At 43.6% G+C, this 18,750-nt stretch overlaps 2 protein-coding genes across 6 annotated transcripts in view; both read left to right on the top strand.

Moving 5' to 3' along the window:
* Positions 1–575: 575 nt before the first annotated feature.
* On the top strand, positions 576–3,890 carry LOC118881018 (protein PET117 homolog, mitochondrial). The gene is made up of 2 exons (XM_036825303.1): positions 576–797; positions 3,707–3,890. Exons 1-2 carry the CDS (start codon positions 702–704, stop codon positions 3,854–3,856), a joined length of 246 nt encoding a protein of 81 aa, XP_036681198.1. The 5' UTR covers positions 576–701; the 3' UTR covers positions 3,857–3,890.
* A 242-nt stretch (positions 3,891–4,132) lies between these two features.
* Positions 4,133–18,750, top strand: part of KAT14 (lysine acetyltransferase 14) — a 39,574-nt gene continuing 24,956 nt past the window's right edge. For all 5 annotated transcript variants that reach the window (XM_036825301.1, XM_036825299.1, XM_036825300.1 and 2 more), the window contains exons 1-3: positions 4,133–4,416; positions 6,675–6,793; positions 11,255–11,376. In XM_036825301.1, the coding sequence (XP_036681196.1) occupies positions 4,158–4,416; positions 6,675–6,793; positions 11,255–11,376 (500 nt within the window). In that variant the 5' untranslated portion in view covers positions 4,133–4,157. The remainder of the gene's footprint in view (positions 4,417–6,674; positions 6,794–11,254; positions 11,377–18,750) is intronic.

Genomic DNA, 18,750 nt, shown 5'->3' with positions numbered 1-18,750 from the left:
TAGAAGGGATGCCTCAAGGATTACCTGGGCGGCAAGGGGACAGCGCCTTTCGTGCCAGCAGGCGAAGACGTGCCGCTGCCCAGAGAGCTTGCTCTGTAGCCAGAAGGTTTTTTGACGTCAAGAAAAACCAGACCTGACCCGCCACCCCACAACGTCAAGGTGAAAGCAGGTGACCGTGTCTACAGCATCTAACGAGAAAAACTCCATCTCCTGGCACCTCCCCGCCAAAGGGGCAACGAGGGCTGCGTTTGGTGAGGCTAGCATTGAGCGAGGCAGCCCCGCGCTCCGAAGGGAGGCGCGCGGTCGAGGGTCTGCAAGGTACCGGGTCCGGCATCCCGCCCCCCGGACTCTCTCGCCGCTGGGGGCGGGGGATGAACTGAGAGGTCTCAGGCCTGGAACCCCGCCCTGGGTGGTGCTGGGGCCAGCTCTGGGCCGGGGCTCTGGGGAGTGTTATTACCCGCCCGCCCGCAGGGCAGGGAGGGGATGCCTGCGGTTCCGAGGCCCTACCGGAAGCCGCGCCTTCCGCTGAGCCGGGGAGGCGCTCGGCGCTCGGCGCTCGGCTCTCGACTGCTCGCGCCTGGCGGCAGCTGGGGCTCTGCGTTCGAGGGGTCGAGCCTGGCCCGCCCCGGCAACGGCGCGCGCTCGGCGGCGGCCCCGGGCCTGGGGAACTGGGAGCGGAGGCCGCGGCGGCCGGCGCGGGGATGTCGGGGAGCTCGAAGGTGGTGCTGGGGCTCTCGGTGGTGCTAACGGCGGCCACCGTGGCGGGCGTGCATATGAAGCAGCGGCAGGACCAGCAGGTCGGTGTCATGTGCCCGCGTCTTCTGGCCCGCGCGGCGGCGGAGGCCTGGGGCCTGGGGTCCGGCTCCGCGTGGCGCCGCTTCCTCCTCGCCTTTCCTTTCTCCCCTGCCCCCCTCCTCCGAGGCGGGGAGACCGCTCCCTGGGGCGTCCGGGAAGTGGGGGCGGTGGTCCCCGGTGCTCTGGGCCGGCCCCGCCCCCGCCCCGCGGGTGTCGAAGCGCTGGTGACGCTTTCCCCGCCTCTCGCCTTCGGGAATTGGGAGAGATACTCGTGTGAGGTGGGTTTTTCCTTCTTAAGGAACAGTTTGCTATGGAAACTAGATTCTGGGGACTATAGAGATAGCGGCCTCCAATTTTTCTCTTTCCGGTGGTTTTATGTGCGGAAACATCCTTGAATTGACCGCTCAGGGGCCTGTCCGTCTTGCTGTGTCTCCCAGGCCTGTTTTCTTCCTTTTCGCATTTGCGGACGTTACTGCCGGGCCCCAGTGTGCCATGCTCCGCCCCGGGCGCGTCGGGAAACAGAGATGAGGACGCGCAGCTGCTCCGGGGACGGAAGGCCGGGCGCGAGCGGGGGCCGCCCGGGGCGGGGGGTGTGTGTGTGGGGAGGGGTGCGGTGGACCCCGTTTGGCCCGGGGTGGACGCAGGCCGCTGGGTGAGTCACTGTAAACAGGCTTGTCTGCGTGGGACCGCGCCGGGTGCTCGGGGTGCAGAGATGCAGCAGGTGAGGCCTTTGTCCCGTGTTCACACTCTGGAAGTCAGAGGAAGCCTGTGATGATACAAGAATTTAGGGGAGGGAATGAAATGATTAATGGTGACAGGGCGCGGAAGAGATTAGAGATTGAGATTAACGTAGTGGTTCTAAGGGGTTAGCTTTTGGAACAGAAGCGGGAGATTTTCTCCTCTAAGAAGGAAAAGATGGTGACTGGAGAAAATTTGAGATAGGGTAGAGGATGCTATGTCAGATGCAGCTCTGAGGTCAGCGAGCAGGGATTTTCCGAGTATGGAGTACGGCTGCGTGAAAGCTTGGTTCTGACCTCCAGCTACACGTGCGATTGTTCCTGGAAGTTTTTACCAGGTAGCAGCCTGGGCCCTGCTCCTGACCTATTGAATCAGAATCTCTTGGGGATGCAGATCCCACTTAGGTACGTTTTAAAAGCGACCCAGGGATTCAAACATGCAGCCAGGGTTGAGAACCACTGTCAGAATGGGACAAGTGTAAGGTTTAGGTATTTGGAAGTTAGAGGTTGAGATTGACCGGAACAATCTGTGTTTGTTTTACGTCCAGTCATTCATTGTGGGGTTACTTTCTAGCAGCGGGAAAGAGGAGGACAAATGTTTGACACAGCGGGTGTGTTGGAAGGTTCAAGGAAGCAAAAAATAAAACAATGACTGTTGTCCCCCATTGTTTCCTGACTGCCACATACCAGGCGCTGTACTAAGCACTTTCCATGCATCATCCTCGATCCTCACAGGAACCCAGCAAAACCAGCAGTGAGTACTACACGAGGAGCCGCGTTCTAGGTGTTAGAGTCGTGATGGTGAAGAGGTCTCGGTGTTTAGTAAGGTAGTACAGTGGAAGTCGCAGGAGGGATGTGCGAGGCAGTCGGCACAGACTTTGAAACCTGGAGGAAACTAGCGAATGCTGGATGGAGAACAAGGTCCTAAGCTGAGTGCTAAAGTCCCTGAGAAAGGAGGGGAGGACCTCAGAGCAGGTGTGGACGGTGTGGGCTTCGGGGCTTGGGTGGGGTGTATAGGTGCGTCCTGATGGAAGAAGCACAGGAGAGGATGAGCTGGGGAGGGAGGAGTGGAATGAGAGCCTCCGATTCTGCCTGGAGATCTTGCCAGGGGCACAGGGTTCAGGACAGTTGGTTTTCAGTTGTGTTATCAGTCCCAGGACTCTTAAATTTCCCAGCTCCCCCGTAATGGGGACTGAAGCCCTAGGCCTGGAGGAGGGCCAGCAAGTAGGTACTTGGTGAGTTGTTAAAATAGACATAATAGTAATTTAAAAAAACCCTACCCAGGCCCCAGGCCCTGCCCCCATTATTCTGCCTCACAAGGCCACTGTTAAGTTATTAAGAGTATTTTATGACCTGTAAAGTGTAAGTTATTAGTAATGACTGGATTGATGCTTTAGAAAGTCTCATCTTAGATGCCAGGTCCATATTCTGGAATTTTCTACCTGTCTTTAGTGTTTATCAAAGTAACGACCATCAATGGGCCTTTATTTTTTCCTCTGCTGGTAGCGTTCTTTTTCCCCGTCTTTCCCCATTATGTAATTGTAATTTTTACCTTTTCTCTGTACATAATAGAAGAAGCCGAGTTCTTTACTTTCTTGCATCCTTAAAGTTTGTTCAAATTTTAGTAATTTTCTTTCTTGGATGTTTGTTATTCAGTTAGGACAATTGCTAACAGGAATGTAGTTCACAGTTACTCAAGTAACTCTCATCAAGTTGTTCTTTCTCTCTTTTGGCTGAGCTGCTGCTTGCAGGATCTTAGTTCCTTGACCAGGGATAGTATCCGTGCCCCTTGAAGTGGAAGTGCGGAGTCCTAACCACTGGACCGCCAGGGAAGTCCCTCATCACGTTTTTAAAGCATCATATATTAACTAAACTTTTAAAATTCAGCGTAGTGGCAGTTTTTCTGTTTTAATTGTTATTTCCCATTTTTATATTAAATGATGCAAAATTTCTTAAAGTATGATAAGAGGTCTGTAATAATACTATCACGCTACCAAGTTAATTTGATGGTTTATTACATTTACATTTACACAGAAAGTTAAAATAGTAATTGAGTACTTGGAATCTAAAAGTTTTAAGTGTATTTTGGTAACACTGATTTTTGGATTTGAATGACACAAGGATGGGAACCACCTGTTCCGAGTTTCTCTAAAATCTGTTTCTTACGTTTTTAGAGGCTTCGTGACGGAGTGATCAGAGACATTGAGAGGCAAAATCGGAAAAAAGAAAATATTCGTCTTTTGGGAGAACAGATTCTTCTGACTGAGCAACTTGAAGCAGAAAGAGAGAAGATGGTGTTGGCAAAAGGATCTCAAAAAACGTGACTTGAAATGCGTGTGAGATATTGATGGAACAGACAGCGTTAAGTGTGTGTGAGTGAGTATTGATGGAGAACAGCTTAGTGAGATCTTCAGCCTTTTTGTGGTCACCGTCCTTTTAAACTTGATCAGAAAAAGGACGATGGATCGTATATTCTAAATAATTGCTTTAAGTGCCCCTTGTGTCTGAGTAGAGTCAGGCAGACGCTCTTCTGAGAGTTTGTGTGGTCAGCAAGGAGCCCCTTCAAGCTTAGTGTCCAGAGACTGAGATTGTTCCTGAGAGCACTGAACCTGCAAGCCGGGAGGGATGGAGAGTAACATCCATCTGAGCAGTTTGATCAGTCGGCACGACGATGAAGCAACAAGAACGTCCACCTCGGAGGGGCTGGAGGAGGGGGAGGTGGAGGGGGAGACTCTGCTGATCGTCGAGTCAGAGGACCAGGCGTCCGTGGACTTGTCTCACGACCAGAGCGGGGACTCCCTAAACAGTGATGAAGGGGACGTGTCGTGGATGGAGGAGCAGCTGTCCTACTTCTGCGACAAGTGCCAGAAGTGGATCCCAGCCAGTAAGAGCTTCTCCTTTCCTTTGGTTTGTCAATTCCTGCGGGGTTTGTTTTTCTAACCTGTGAAAGAAACATGAATGTGAAAGAGACCCAAATAAAAAGATAACTCTTATATTTATTATTAGTGTAGTTGATTAACTGCAAATTTGTATAAAACGTAGACACATTTGTACTAATATATATTACTGCCAACCTCTATCACGTTGTTAAATTAACATTCTCGATTGTAACCCAATAAAAATTAGAAAATTGGAAATTCTGTGTTACTTAAAGAATTAGCCACATTTTTCTATCAGGGTCACGTTATTGTGGTTTTGGGGCCAAATTCTAGGCCCAGTGTAGAGCTAAACTTCAGACTCATAAACATAACTCTGGTAGTGTTTAACTTACATGGAAAACAACTGCTATAGTATGTTGATATAAAGTCGGAACTAGAAGATTAAATATGTATTATGCCTTTTTCTAGGGCCATTTGTGTTTTCTCCTTGCTGGCCTCCTTGATCTGCTGGCAGTAGATACACGCAATAAGGTGCTTTGCCAGGCATCAGGGCTCTTAAGCAAAACAGGATGTTTCCATTAGGCAGAGAGTAGTAAAGACATATGTACTAGAGGAATGCTCTGTGTGATAGAATTTGTAACTAGGTAACTAGGTCAGAGAAATTTATATATGTGTATGTATGTATATATTGTTGTGAACTGGGTCATTTTCTGGTATGTGGAGGTGTTTTTAAGGTGGTTTCAACTCTTCAGATTCATAGTTTTTATTAATAAATTAACACCATTTTCACAGAAAGCAAACCTAAAATTTATTATAAGTTAGCTAGTTTTTGCTTTCGAGCTGTCTCTGCTTATAGATTCAGGGTTCTGCCTGAAAGCCTGGGTGGCTTTCCCCCATCCTCTCAGCCTGTGCTGTAAATGCCCTGCCTCCTGGGGCCCCTGGTAATTGCTCCAGCCTCTCTCCTTTGTGCTCTCCTGTCCCCACATGGATACAGAGCTTTGCAGTTAGGGTGAGCTTTTCCTTCTCCACAAGCAGTTCATTCTTTTTTTTTTTTATAAATTTATTTTATTTATTTATTTTTGGCTGTGTTGGGTCTTCGTTGCTGCACGCTGGCTTTCTCTAGTTACGGTGAGTAGGCGCTACTCTTCATTGCAGTGCGAGAGCTTCTCATTGCGGTGGCTTCTCTTGTGGAGCACGGGCTCTAGGCACATGGGTTTCAGTAGTTGTGGCACGTGGGCTCAGTAGTTTTGGCTCACGGGCTCTAGAGCGCAGGCTCAGTAGTTGTGGCGCACGGGCTTAGTTGCTCCACGGCATGTGGGATCTTCCCAGACCAGGGCTGGAACCCGTGTCCCCTGCATTGGCAGGCAGATTCTTAACCACTGCACCACCAGGGAAGCCCAAGCAGTTCTTTCTTATCCCTAGGACTTTGTGCATGTAAATTTCCTCTGTGGAACATTTGTCTCTACAGCCTCTATACTCCCCGCCCCACACACAAACACCTCTTTTCACCTGCCAATTCTAGCCATCCTTCAGGCCCCCATCCACCCCGCTTTTTCTAGTGCTCATGTCTTCCTCATGTGGGTGGGCACCTCTTTTATGTGCTCTCACGTTGCCCCACGGCGCCCATCACATCCCACTACAGGGTTTCCACGTCTCGCAGAGCGTCAGCATCACCTGGGGAACTTCAGAAAATGCCCTGCTTCCAGAGGTTGATTTATTTTGCAGGGGATAGACCCAGGCATATTTAAAACACAAAACTTCCTGGGTGGTTCTGATGCACAGTCAGGACGGAGAGCCTCTGTGCTGCTGTGATTACCTACTCTCTCCTCTGTAGCCCTCACCGCATCTGTAAGCCTCTGAGAGCCAGCACCGCGTCTGTCTCAGGTGTTGTGTTCCTGGTTCCTAGCCCAGTGGCACAGTGGGAGCTCAGATGTTTTCTTGGAAGAATGTGTGAGGAGACCTCCTGTAGGAGTCGGGAATGTTAACATTTGGAACAGCCAGTGAGAACAATCCTACCTGCCTTTCCAATGTCTTTCTTCTGAAAGTCCGGGAACCACAGATCTATCTTAGTGGGCATGCACTTGATGTTAGAGGAATAAAAACCTTCTCTACTCCCTTCCCCATCCCGCCCTCACGGGCTGGCTGAAAGAAAAGGAAAAACACAGCCTGGGAAACTTGGGAAATGGCTGGTAGATTGATTAAAACTTTGGGTTACCTCTGTTCTAGATACACCTGTGACGTGCCCTTTTTGTTTTCCTCCTAGGTCAGCTGAGGGAACAGCTCAGTTACCTTAAGGGCGATAATTTTTTTAGGTTTACTTGTTCCGATTGCTCTGAAGATGGCAAGGAGCAGTGTGAGCGGCTGAAGCTGACGTGGCAGCAGGTGAGTTAAAGCTTTCTCTAGAATTCATGGGGTTGGTCCCCCCCACGCCGCGAAATTTATTGGAATAAATAACTAGGGAATGAGGAACCTACATATGAGCTTCTGAGTTGTTTTGAGGGTCACTTTATTTCACAATGAAAATCATAATGTGTGGAGAAAGGAGTTCTTAGTGAAAATACTCACTGCCAACTTAGTGAATTGGGTTTGAGATTCTGAAAATCTCACCCACGGTTTCATTTATACATATACATTTATACATACATTTATACATAATACCAAACTGATTTTAATCGAAGAGGTTCACATTTTTTTTGGCAGCTATTTTTAGAAAAAACCATTCTAAAAAATATAAAGATGCTGAATCAATATGCTGTACACCTGAAACTAGCAACTATACTTGTTGTATATTGTAGAGCAACTGTACTTCAATTAAAAAAAAAAAAGTAAAGATGGTCACCCTAATCTCAGCCAACTATAGCCCAAACAGTGTCTTTTAACTGATCTCCAGGTTGTATTAATTTTTTGGGTTTTGTTTTTATATTAATATGTTTATAACCAGGCACCAATGGTATATGCAGTCTTTAAGTTCTAAAAATGTATTAGACATCACTCACTCAGTTTTTATGTTTATTCATTCGACAAATATTGAGTGCATATGACGAACCAGGCACTGTTCTAGGCCTGGAGAGTATAATCTAGTCGAGACCAGCTGATCCTTCTAGCTGTTTCTTCTTCGTGGTGAATGAGACAGCCAAGACCCTAGCCCCAGGCAGCTGACATTCTAGACATTTATTTTAGATGATAGGCAGACAAATAATACCCCTAGCACTTTTTGCTGTGAAGGAAATAAACAGGGTAATGAGAAAGATTTTAGGTTGTACCCTCGAAGGCACTTAGGGTGTTCCTTGTAAACTCTAGCTGTGTTCACAGCCAGAGGCTATCATGTTAATTATCAGTGCTTTATTAGGACATCTGTTGAAATCTGTCAGTGGTGATCTTAGGGAGCCTTTTTGGACTTGCCTGAAAATATGTAAGTAGAAAATGAACGGAAGTTTGTATTGAGGATACAGTCTCATGAGTATTCTAACTGGGATTTTTTTTTAAAGTGTGCATGGGATACTGTGTCTAGGCAAGGTCAGATTAATATTAGTAGATTATTCTGATGTGTGCATACGTAGGCAGGTTTGCATTTGGCCTGCAGGTTGCTTCTCATAAAATTGTAAAATGGAAGAAGAGCAAATGTATGTAATTTGTTACTTTCAAGACTATGAGTTTTCTGTGGAGATTCTTTTTAAAAGAAAAAGTGGCTTTTGATTATATTGCTCAATATATTGGTAATATTGGCTCAATTTTCTCATTTAATCAGACTAACATCTCTTGAAAATTATTTTTTCACTTCCAAAAGACATATGGATAATAAATACCCTGGGATAATGAAGTGAAAACTGGGACCAGACACATCTGGTTCTTGGAAAGTACTGACCAGTGTTTCTAGTTGCATCTCTTCTTTTTCTTTCTCTCTCTCCTCTCCTCTCTTCTCTCTCCCTCTCTCCCCGTTTCCCTCTCCCTCTCTGCCTCCCTCTCTCCCTGTCCCCCTCATCCCCTCTCGTCCCCCCTCGCCCTCCCTCCCCCTCTCCCTCCCTCTCCCTCTCTCCCTGTCCCCCTTTCCCTGTCCCTGTTTCCCTGTTCCGCTCTCCCTCTTTCCCTCTCCCTCTCTCCCTCTTCCCTCTCTCCCTCTTCCCTCTTCCTCTCCCTCTCTCCCTCTCTCCGTCTCTCCCTCTCTCCCTGTCCCTCTCCCCCTCTCCCTCTCTCCCTCTCCCTCCCCCTCCCTTCCTCCCTCCCTCTCCCTTTCTGTCTCTGTCTCTCTCATGCAAGAGCTAAAAGGATCCGTTGGTCTGGAATAGACTCTGTTGATGTCGTATTCCAATTGGAATGTGGGTTTTCTGTTGTTTTAAATCTTAAACTTTGTTGATTTACCAAAATAAGAAGTAGAAATGCTTGTTTATATTACAAAATGCCAACAGTAATGAGGTGACTAAAAGGCCCCTTCCACACACTTTCTGTTTCCTCTCCTCCTCCTTGGTGATGTGTGAACAACAGTCTGAAAAGTAGGGAAGCTATCAAGTAGGGTGGTTTTTACGTTCTTGTCCTAGACACGCTCATTATCTTTCCAGATGCTCTTCAGCAGATACTTGGGAGGTGCCCGCTGGGCTGTGCCAGCCTGAGCAAGGCCTTGGAGCTGTGCTGGTTCCCCAGGCCAGCCTGTTACTGGGAGCTTGGGCTGGTGGTGTGAGAGCAGAAACGCAACTGGGATTCGTTCTTTAAGATTACAGATTCCAGAAGAGGGAGAACCATGGCCTTCGTGATTGGATTTTTAGTTTGCTCAGTAAATACGGTGGTAATAGGAAAAGTTATTTGCAAGTAAATATGTGAATTTAAACTTTCTAAAGTCATGAAATATTTCAAAAAAAAAAAAAAAATAGTACCGGAAATGAAACAACACACTTGTGTCTGTACCACGGAGATTAACAGTGAATACACGTTTCCAAGTTACTCTAGGAGTCTGAGTGGGCAGAAGAGCTCATTCCATCCTTTTCTTAAGGTATTTCTTGAACAATAGCTTTCTTAAATTGTAGTAAAATATACATAACAGGGCTTCCCTGGTGGCGCAGTGGTTAAGAATCCACCTGCCAATGCAGGGGACACAGGTTTGAGCCCTGGTCCGGGAAGATCCCACATGCTGTGGAGCAACTAAGCCCATCACCACAGCTGCTGAGCCTGCGAGCCACTACTACTGAGCCCACGTGCTACAACTGCTGAAGCCCGCGTGCCTAGAGCCAGTGCTCCACAACAAGAGAAGCCACCGCAATGAGAAGCCCGCACACCGCAATGAAGAGTAGCTCCCGGTCACCACAACTAGAGAAAGCCCACGCACAGCAACAAAGACCCAACGCAGCCAAAAATAAATTAATAAATAAATTTATAAAAATATATATATATACATAACAAAGCTTACCGTTTCCACCGTCTTTAAGCATACAGTTCAGTGGCATTAAGCACATTCACATTGTTTTGCAACCATCACCACCATCATCTCCAGTAAGTGCTCATCTCCCCAAAGTGAAATCCTGTGTCTATTAAACAGCGACTCCCCGTGAACAATAACTTTAAAGGGAGAGGTTTGTTGGCTGATGCAGACCTGATGCAAAAATAAGTGGAATGATTTGAAAAGTCTGTTCATGGGGTTAATTGGCAGACTGTCTGCAAATTTTACAAGTTTAAGGATGGGGGAAGTTGAGACTCGGTAGGAGCATCAGAATCACCAGGCCCCTTGGAGGGTGTGGTTGTCGGTCTCCCTGTTGGGCCATCGGGATTTGGGGCTGTGAACATCGATGTCAGGGAGCGTGAACTGCAGTCTGTTAGACCCTGTACCGCTTTGGGCTACTCGTCATGGAAAGAAGAGTTATGGAAGGATTCTCTTCTTAGGTTCTGTCCCCTTTTCAATTGCGCTGGCCCAAGATTAATCATTATTTTTATTAGGTTGAAAACATGGTTTTGAATAGCGTGTGTAGTTTCTTGTCCATTTACGATTACAAAATTGCATTTAGATGCGAAGAGAAATGTCTAATAGGATAATCACTGAAAATGTTAAAAAGGATTATTTCTTGATGGTGGATTTAAAATGATTTTTACTTCCTTCTTTACTCTTTTCTCTTTTAGTGAAGTCTTTTACAGTGAGAATGTGTTATTCATATTTCTGCAAAGTACTTCCCCATTTGGGGCCGTGAATTCGTTATCTATTAAATACGAGGTTGGATTAGATGTGGAGCTGGGGGTGTCCTGCTCTCTGAGGATGGGCCAGGCAGCCAGGCCTTTCAGGTCCCTGCCCCTTGTCTATTCTGATTTCATCTCAGGAACAGTTTCCACAGCTGAGAAAGGCTAAACCCAGAGGGGATGGTACCTCACGTTATCTTCAGCTCTGAAATTCTGAGAGTCTATTGTTTCTGCCCTCTAAAGAGCTTAGAAAAGTATATGTGCAGGGGTGATGCTTGGAATATTTAGTAAAGGTCAGCACTGTCCGTCAGAAATGCCGGCTGGAGCAGGCCCTGGGGCCTCCTGATGCCAGTGGTTAACACGGTGTTTAGCGCTGCCTTTGCATGGTGGAGGGGGACTGGGATGGGGGCTGCTTAGGGCAGTAGTTACTCATCACCAGTTCAGCCACACAGCAGCCTTGCACATGTAACATGGGAGGAACAAGTGCACGTGATTAAGGGGAACAGTGATACTCATCTATGGAAAGCGAGAAAGGAAGTAGAATTCTGTCCTGAGAATATTCCAAGATATTATCCTTCCTTTTCCCCCCTCTATTCATACTCAGAGTATAAAACAACAAACGTTCCCCCCTGAAGTTTACCATCCCTGTTTGTGCTTTTCTCCCAGCCTGTTCTGCTTCTGTTTCAGGTGGTCATGCTGGCGATGTACAACTTGTCCCTGGAAGGCAGTGGGCGTCAGGGCTATTTCCGGTGGAAAGAAGACATCTGCGCTTTCATTGAGAAACATTGGACTTTTTTGCTTGGGAATAGGTAATGTGATTTTTAAAAAATCTTATACTTGAATGAAGATGTAAAGAATAAAGTATATGAGACTTGAGACAGCCTAATGCAGGCCTTTAGAGAATTCGAGTAATTACTTGTGGCAATTACTGAGAATTTTTTAATCCAGAAAAATGTTGTTACTTTTAAGTTAAAAATCGAAGTGGAAGTTGATGTAATTACAAGGGTAGGTTTCCATACTTCTTATCCTACTTTTGAAGGAAACTGTTGGTTTCTACTGAGCAAGAAGACAGTTGAACAGATTCTTAGAATGTTAAAAAATAGAGAGTTTGATTAAATGAGGCAATTTAATAGTTGGATAGGTGACTAATTTGAGGGTAGAGGAATATTATGTCCTTTTAAAATCAGTGCCTTATAGGAGGTCAGAAGAAGAGAAATGGTGGCAGTTATTGACTGCACTCATTTAAGTTGCTCTTGGTTAATTACTAGTGTTTGTGTTTATTAACTCTGGGAGGTAGAAATCGTTGTATACTGTTTGGTATTCACAGTGCTTGGCCGAGTCTGGGCACATTAACACGCATATGGTTTATTCCTTTGATACTCTTTTCATCATGATGCTTTGAATTTGCTGCTGAGTGCTTCTCCTCCGTGACCCCTCCTTGGTTCATCAGACGTAGTAGGGGTGCCGGGGCACAGACATCCACGCCAGATGTTTTAACTAAGGGTCCATGTGCATCTAGCAAGATTTTTATTGCTATTAGAGGTTAGCAAGTTTGCAGTTGCATTGGCGGATTGTTTGAGATCTTTCTCTTTTTTTAAAAAAATATTTATTTATTTGGCTGTGCTGGATCTTAGTTGCGGCATGCGGGCTCTTAGTTGTGGTATGTGGGATCTAGTTCCCTGACCAGGGATTGAACCTGGGCCCCCTGCATTGGGAGCGCAGAGTTTTAACCACTGGACCACCAGGGAAGTCCCTTGTTTGAAATTCTGATTGTTAGTTGCCTTCTGAAGTCCTGTGTGAGATTCATAAATCTTGCATAATTGGGTCGTTGTGGACAGGATAAAGGTCAGAGCAGGGAGTTTGTGCTTGTCCTCACTCGGAACTCCCTGCAGCCCGTTTTCTCGGGTGCTGAGAAGTCACAGCTCTGCCAAAGTTGCTGAGGAATCACGGAGGGGTGACCTTCTGCAGGCTGCTGTGAGGCAAAAATAGATTGAAAAATAGAACTAAGAAAAGAATTGACAGCATAAGTGGTTCTTTTTCTTAAAGAAAGGAAATCTGTTGTCTTAGTTTAATGATTTAGCTCTATTTATGGAACTTAATACACCCCATTTATAAGGGACAAGGAAGGAAAAAAAACTGATAAAATTAGATCTTGGAAGGTTTTCATGATCTTTCAGTGCTGTTCTGTCTGGTGGATTGTCTTCTGGAAGAAGTTGGATTTAAATTGCCTGTTTTAAGGAAGTTGGCATATTTTAGCAGCAGGTGCTCAGTTTCATTTCTAGAGCGTGTTCTGAGAGGCATCAGCTGAGGCTCTTTTTCTTTTCAATACTTCTACTGAAAGACATTAATTACTCTCCAGCTTCTTGTAATTTAACCATTAAACTAGTGGGTTTTGGCCATGTTAGTTATCACTTGAATTATCGTTTACTTATTTAAATCAAGTCACTGAAAAAAAAGAAACTTCACACCACCATGGTAAGTGGAAAACCCATATCACTTGCCATAAATAGAATGAAACTGTAAAAATAAGTGCACTAAAAATAAAGCAATGCTATTGACTTGTAGCTAGATCCCATGACCTGTAAAGGCAATCTGAAACCCTCTTTCCTTTTTTTTTTAATCCTATGATTCCATCTATATATTTTTTTCGTCCAGGTTTATTGATATGTAATTGACATCCAGCACTGTATGAGTTTAAGGTGCACAGCAGAATGATCTGACTTAACATACACCATGAAATGATGACCACAAAGTTTAATGGACATCCTTCATCTCATAGAGATACAAAATTAAAGAAACAGAAAAAACATTTTTTTCCTGTGATAAGACCTCTTAGGATTTACTCTCAGCAACTTTCCTGTATAACATTCAGCAGTGTTAATTATATTTATCATGTTGTACAGTACATCCCTAGTACTTTTTTATTTTATAATTGGAAGTTTATCCCCCCACCTCTGGAAAATCTGACCTCTTTTTCTGTGAGTTTGTTTTTGAAGTGTAATTGACCTACAACACTACATTAGTTCCTGTTACACAACATAGTGATTCAGTATTTCCATACGTTTCAAACTGATCACCACGGTACGTCTAGTTACCATACGTCACCATACAAAGATACTACATAACTACTGACTGTTTTTCCCCACACTATACATTTCATACCTGTGACTTATTTATTTTGTAACTGGAAGTTTGTACCTCTTAATTTCCCTCACCTATTTCTCCCCTCTCCCCACCCTCCTCCCCTCTGGCAACCACCTGTTTGTTCTCTGTATCTGTGACTGTTGCTGTTTTGTTATGTTTCTTCATTTGTTTTGTTTTTTAGCTTCCACATATAAGTGAAATCATACAGTGTTTGTCTTTCTCTGACTTATTTCACATAATACCCTTAGCATAATACCCTCTAGGTCCATACATGTTGTCACAGATGGCAAGATTTCATTCTTTTTTATAGCTGAATAATATCCCATTGTGTAGGTGTGTGTGTGTGTATCACATCTTTTTTTTTTTCACATCTTTATTGGAGTATAGTTGCTTTACAATGTTACGTTAGTTTCAGCTCTATAACAAAGTTAATCAGCTATATGTATACATACATCCCCATATCCCCTCCCTCTTTCGTCTCCCTCCCACCCTCCCTATCCCACCCCTCTAGGTGGTCACAAAGCACTGAGCTGATCTCCCTGTGCTATGCAGCTGCTTCCTGCTAGCTATCTGTTTTACATTTGGGAGTGTATATATGTCACTGCTACTCTCTCACTTCATCCCAGCTTCCCGTTCCCACTCGCCGTGTCCTCAAATCCATTCTCTACGTCTGCGTCTTTATTCCTGTCCTGCCTCTAGCTTCATCAGAACCATTTTTTTTTTTTTTTGGATTCCATATGTATGTGTTAGCATACGGTATTTGTTTTTTCTCTTTCTGACCGACTTCACTCTGTATGACAGACTCTAGGTCCATCCACCTCACTACAAATAACTCAGTTTCATTTCTTTTTATGGCTGAGTAATATTCCATTGTATATATGTGCCACATCTTCTTTATCCATTTATCTGTTGATGGACATTTAGGTTGCTTCCATGTCTTGGCTACTGTATATAGTGCTGCAGTGAACATTGTGGTACATGACTCTTTTTGAATTATGGTTTTCTCAGGGTATATGCCCAGTAGTGGGATTGCTGGGTCATATGGTAGTTCTACTTTTAGTTTTTTAAGGAACCTCCGTACTGTTCTCCACAGTGGTTGTATCAATTTACATTCCCACCAACAGTGCAAGAGTGTTCCCTTTCCTCCACACCCTCTCCAGCATTTATTGTTTCTAGATTTTTTGATGATGGCCATTCTGACTGGTGTGAGGTGATACCTCATTGTAGATTTGACTTTCATTTCTCTAATGATTAGTGATGTTGAGCATCCTTTCATGTGTTTGTTGGCAATCTGTATATCTTCTTTGGAGAAATGTCTGTTTAGATCTTCTGCCTATTTTTGGATTGGGTTGTTTGTTTTTTTGATACTGACCTGCATGAGCTGCTTGTATATTTTGGAGGTTAATCCTTTGTCAGTTGCTTCATTTGCAAATATTTTCTCCCATTCTGAGGGTTGTCTTTTGGTCTTGTTTATGGTTTCCTTTGCTGTGCAAAAGCTTTTAAGTTTCATTAGGTCCCATTTGTTTGTTTTTATTTCCATTTCTCTAGGAGGTGGATCAAAAAGGATCTTGCTGTGATTTATGTGAAATAGTGTTCTTCCTATGTTTTCCTCTAAGAGTTTTTTTTAAATTAATTAATTAATTTATTTTTGGCTGTGTTGGGTCTTTGTTACTGCGCATGGGCTTTCTCGAGTTGCAGCGAGAGGGGGCTACGCTTCGTTGCACTGCACGGGCTTCTCATTGCGGTGGCTTCTCTTGTTGTGGAGCATGGGCTCTAGGGTGTGCGGGCTTCAGTAGTTGTGGCACGTGGGCTCAGTAGTCGTGGCTCACGGGCTCTAGAGTGCAGGCTCAGTAGTTGTGGTGCACGGGCTTAGTTGCTCTGCGGCATGTGGGATCTCCCCTGACCAGGGCTTGAACCCGTGTCTCCTGCATTGGCAGGCAGATTCTTAACAACTGTGCCACCAGGGAAGTCCCCTTCTAAGAGTTTTATACTGTCTGGCCATACGTTTAGGTCTTTAATCCATTTTGAGTTTATTTTTGTGTGTGGTGTTAGGAAGTGTTCTAATTTCATTCTTTTACATGTAGCTGTCCAGTTTTCCCAGCACCACTTACTGAAGAAGCTGTCTTTTCGCCATTGTATATTCTTGCCTCCTTTATCAAAGATAAGGTGACCGTAGGTGCGTGGGTGTATCTTTGGGCTTTCTATCCTGTTCCATTGATCTATATTTCTGTTTTTGTGCCAGTACCATACTGTCTTGATTACTGTAGCTTTGTAGTATAGTCTGAAGTCAGGGAGCCTGATTCCTCCAGCTCCGTTTTTCTTTCTCAAGACTGCTTTGGCCATTTGGGGTCATTTGTGTTTCCATACAAATTGTAAAATTTTTTTGTTCTAGTTCTGTGAAAAATACCATTGGTAGTTTGATAGGGATTGCATTGAATCTGTAGATTGCTTTGGGCAGTTTAGTCATTTTCACAACGTTGATTCTTCCAATCCAAGAACATGGTATATCTCTCCATCTGTTTGTATTGTCTTTGATTTCTTTTATCAGTGTCTTATAGTTTTCTGCATACAGGCCTTTCTCCTTAGGCAGGTTTATTCCTAGGTATTTTATTCTTTTTGTTGCAATAGTAAGTGGGAGCGTTTCCTTAATTTCTCTCTCAGATTTTTCATTGTTAGTGTATAGGAGTGTGAGAGATCTCTGTGCATTAATTTTGTATCCTGCTACTTTACCAAATTCATTGATTAGCTCTAGTAGTTTTCTGGTAGCATCTTTAGGATTCTCTAGTATAGTATCATGTCATCTGCAAACAGTGACAGGTTTACTTCTTTTCCAATTTGTATTCCTTTTATTTCTTTTTCTTCTCCGATTGCCGTGGCTAAAACTTCCAAAACTATGTTAAATAATAGTGGTAAGAATGGGCATCCTTGTCTTGTTCCTGATCTCAGAGGAAATGGTTTCAGTTTTTCACCATTGAGAACGATGTTGGCTGTGGGTCTGTCATATATGGCCTTTATTACGTTGAGATAGGTTCCCTGTGTGCCCACTGTCTGGAGAGTTTTTATCATAAATGGGTGTTGAATTTTGTCAAAAGCTTTTTCTGCATCTATTGAGATGATCATATGGTTTTTCTCCTTCAGTTTGTTAATATGGTGTATTGCATTGATTGATTTGCATACATTGAAGAATCCTTGCATTCCTGAGATAAACCCCACTTGACCATGCTGTATGATCCTTTTAATGTGTTGTTGGATTCTGTTTGCTAGTATTTTGTTGAGGATTTTTGCATCTATGTTCATCAGTGATATTGGCCTGTAGTTTTCTTTTTTTGTGACATCTTTGTATGGTTTTGATATCAGGGTGATGGTGGCCTCGTAGAACGAGTTTGGGAGTGTTCCTCCCTCTGCTATATTTTGGAAGAGTTTGAGAAGGACTGGTGTTAGCTCTTCTCTAAATGTTTGATAGAATTCGCCTGTGAAGCCATCTGGTCCTGGACTTTTGTTTGTTGGAAGATTTTCAATCACAGTTTCCATTTCAGTGCTTGTGATTGGTGTGTTCATATTTTCTATTTCTTCCTGGTTCAATCTTGGAAGGTTCTACTTTTCTAAGAATTTGTCCATTTCTTCCAGGTTGTCCATTTTATTGGCATATAGTTGCTTGTGGTAGTCTCTCATGATCCTTTGTATTTCTGCAGTGTCAGTTGTTACTTCTCCTTTTTCATTCTAATTCTGTTGATTTGAGTCTTCTCCCTTTTTTTCTTGATGAGTCTGGCTAATGGTTTATCAATATTTTGTTTATTTTCTCACAGAACCAGCTTTTAGTTTTATTGATCTTTGCTATTGTTTCCTTCATTTCTTTTTAATTTATTTCTGATCTGATCTTTATGATTTCTTTCCTTCTGCTAACTTTGGGGGTTTTTTGTTCTTTCTCTAATTGCTTTAGGTGTAAGGTTAGGTTGTTTATTTGAGATTTTTCTTGTTTCTTGAGGTAGGATTGTATTGCTATAAACTTCCCTCTTAGAACTGCTTTTGCAGTTCTTTTTGCATCCCATAGGTTTTGGGTCATCATGTTTTCATTGTCATTTGTTTCTAGGTATTTTTAAACTTCCCCTTTGATTTCTTCAGTGATTCTTGGTTATTTAGTAGTGTATTGTTTAGTCTCCATGTGTTTGTATTTTTTTACAGTTTTTTTTCCTATAATTGATATCTAGTCTCATAATGTTGTGGTTGGAAAAGATACTTGATACAATTTCAGTTTTCTTAAATTTACCGAGGCTTGATTCGTGACCCAAGATATGATCTATCCTGGGGAACGTTTCATGTGCACTTGAGAAGAAAGTGTATTCTGTTGTCTTTAGGTGGAATGTCCTATAAATATCAATTAAAACCATCTGGTCTGATGTGTCATTTAAAGCTTGTGTTTCCTTATTTATTTTCATTTTGGATGATCTGTCCATTGGTGAAAGTGGGGTGTTAAAGGCTCCTACTATTATTGTGTTCCTGTCGATTTCCCTTTTTATGGCTGTTAGCATTTGCCTTATGTATTGAGGTGCTCCTATGTTGGGTGCATAAATATTTACAATTGTTACATCTTCTTCTTGGATTGATCCCTTGATCATTATGTAGTGTCCTTCTTTGTCTCTTGTCTTTATTTTAAAGTCTATTTTCTCTGATGTGAGTATTGCTACTCCAGCTTTCTTCTGATTTCCATTTGCATGGAATATCTTTTTCTATCCCCTCATTTTCAGTCTGTATGTGTCCCTAGGTCTGAGGTGGGTCTCTTGTAGACAGCATATATAAGGGTCTTGTTTTTGTATCCATTCAGCCAGTCTGTCTTTTGGTTGGAGCATTTAATCCATTTACATTTAAGGTAATTATCAATTGTATGTTCCTATTACCATTTTCTTAATTGTTTTGGGTTTGTTTTTGTAGGTCTTTCCCTTCTCTTGTGTTTCCTGCCAAGAGAAGTTCCTTTAGCATTTGTTGTAAAGCTGGTTTGGTGGTGCTGAATTCTCTTTTAACTTTTGCTTGTTTGTAAAGGT

The sequence above is a fragment of the Balaenoptera musculus genome, chromosome 15 (genome assembly GCF_009873245.2).
Source record: "Balaenoptera musculus isolate JJ_BM4_2016_0621 chromosome 15, mBalMus1.pri.v3, whole genome shotgun sequence".
NCBI classification, from domain to species: domain Eukaryota; kingdom Metazoa; phylum Chordata; class Mammalia; order Artiodactyla; family Balaenopteridae; genus Balaenoptera; species Balaenoptera musculus.
Note: the sequence above shows the minus strand (reverse complement) of the source record. Positions and strands in the feature narration are given on the sequence as shown.

Excerpts from the sequence above, each read along its gene's own strand:
- LOC118881018 (XM_036825303.1), top strand. The coding sequence starts at position 702 with ATGTCGGGGAGCTCGAAGGTGGTGCTGGGGCTCTCGGTGGTGCTAACG. Across the intron at positions 798-3,706 it reads AGCAGCGGCAGGACCAGCAG|AGGCTTCGTGACGGAGTGAT; the intron begins GTCGGTGTCATG and ends TTACGTTTTTAG.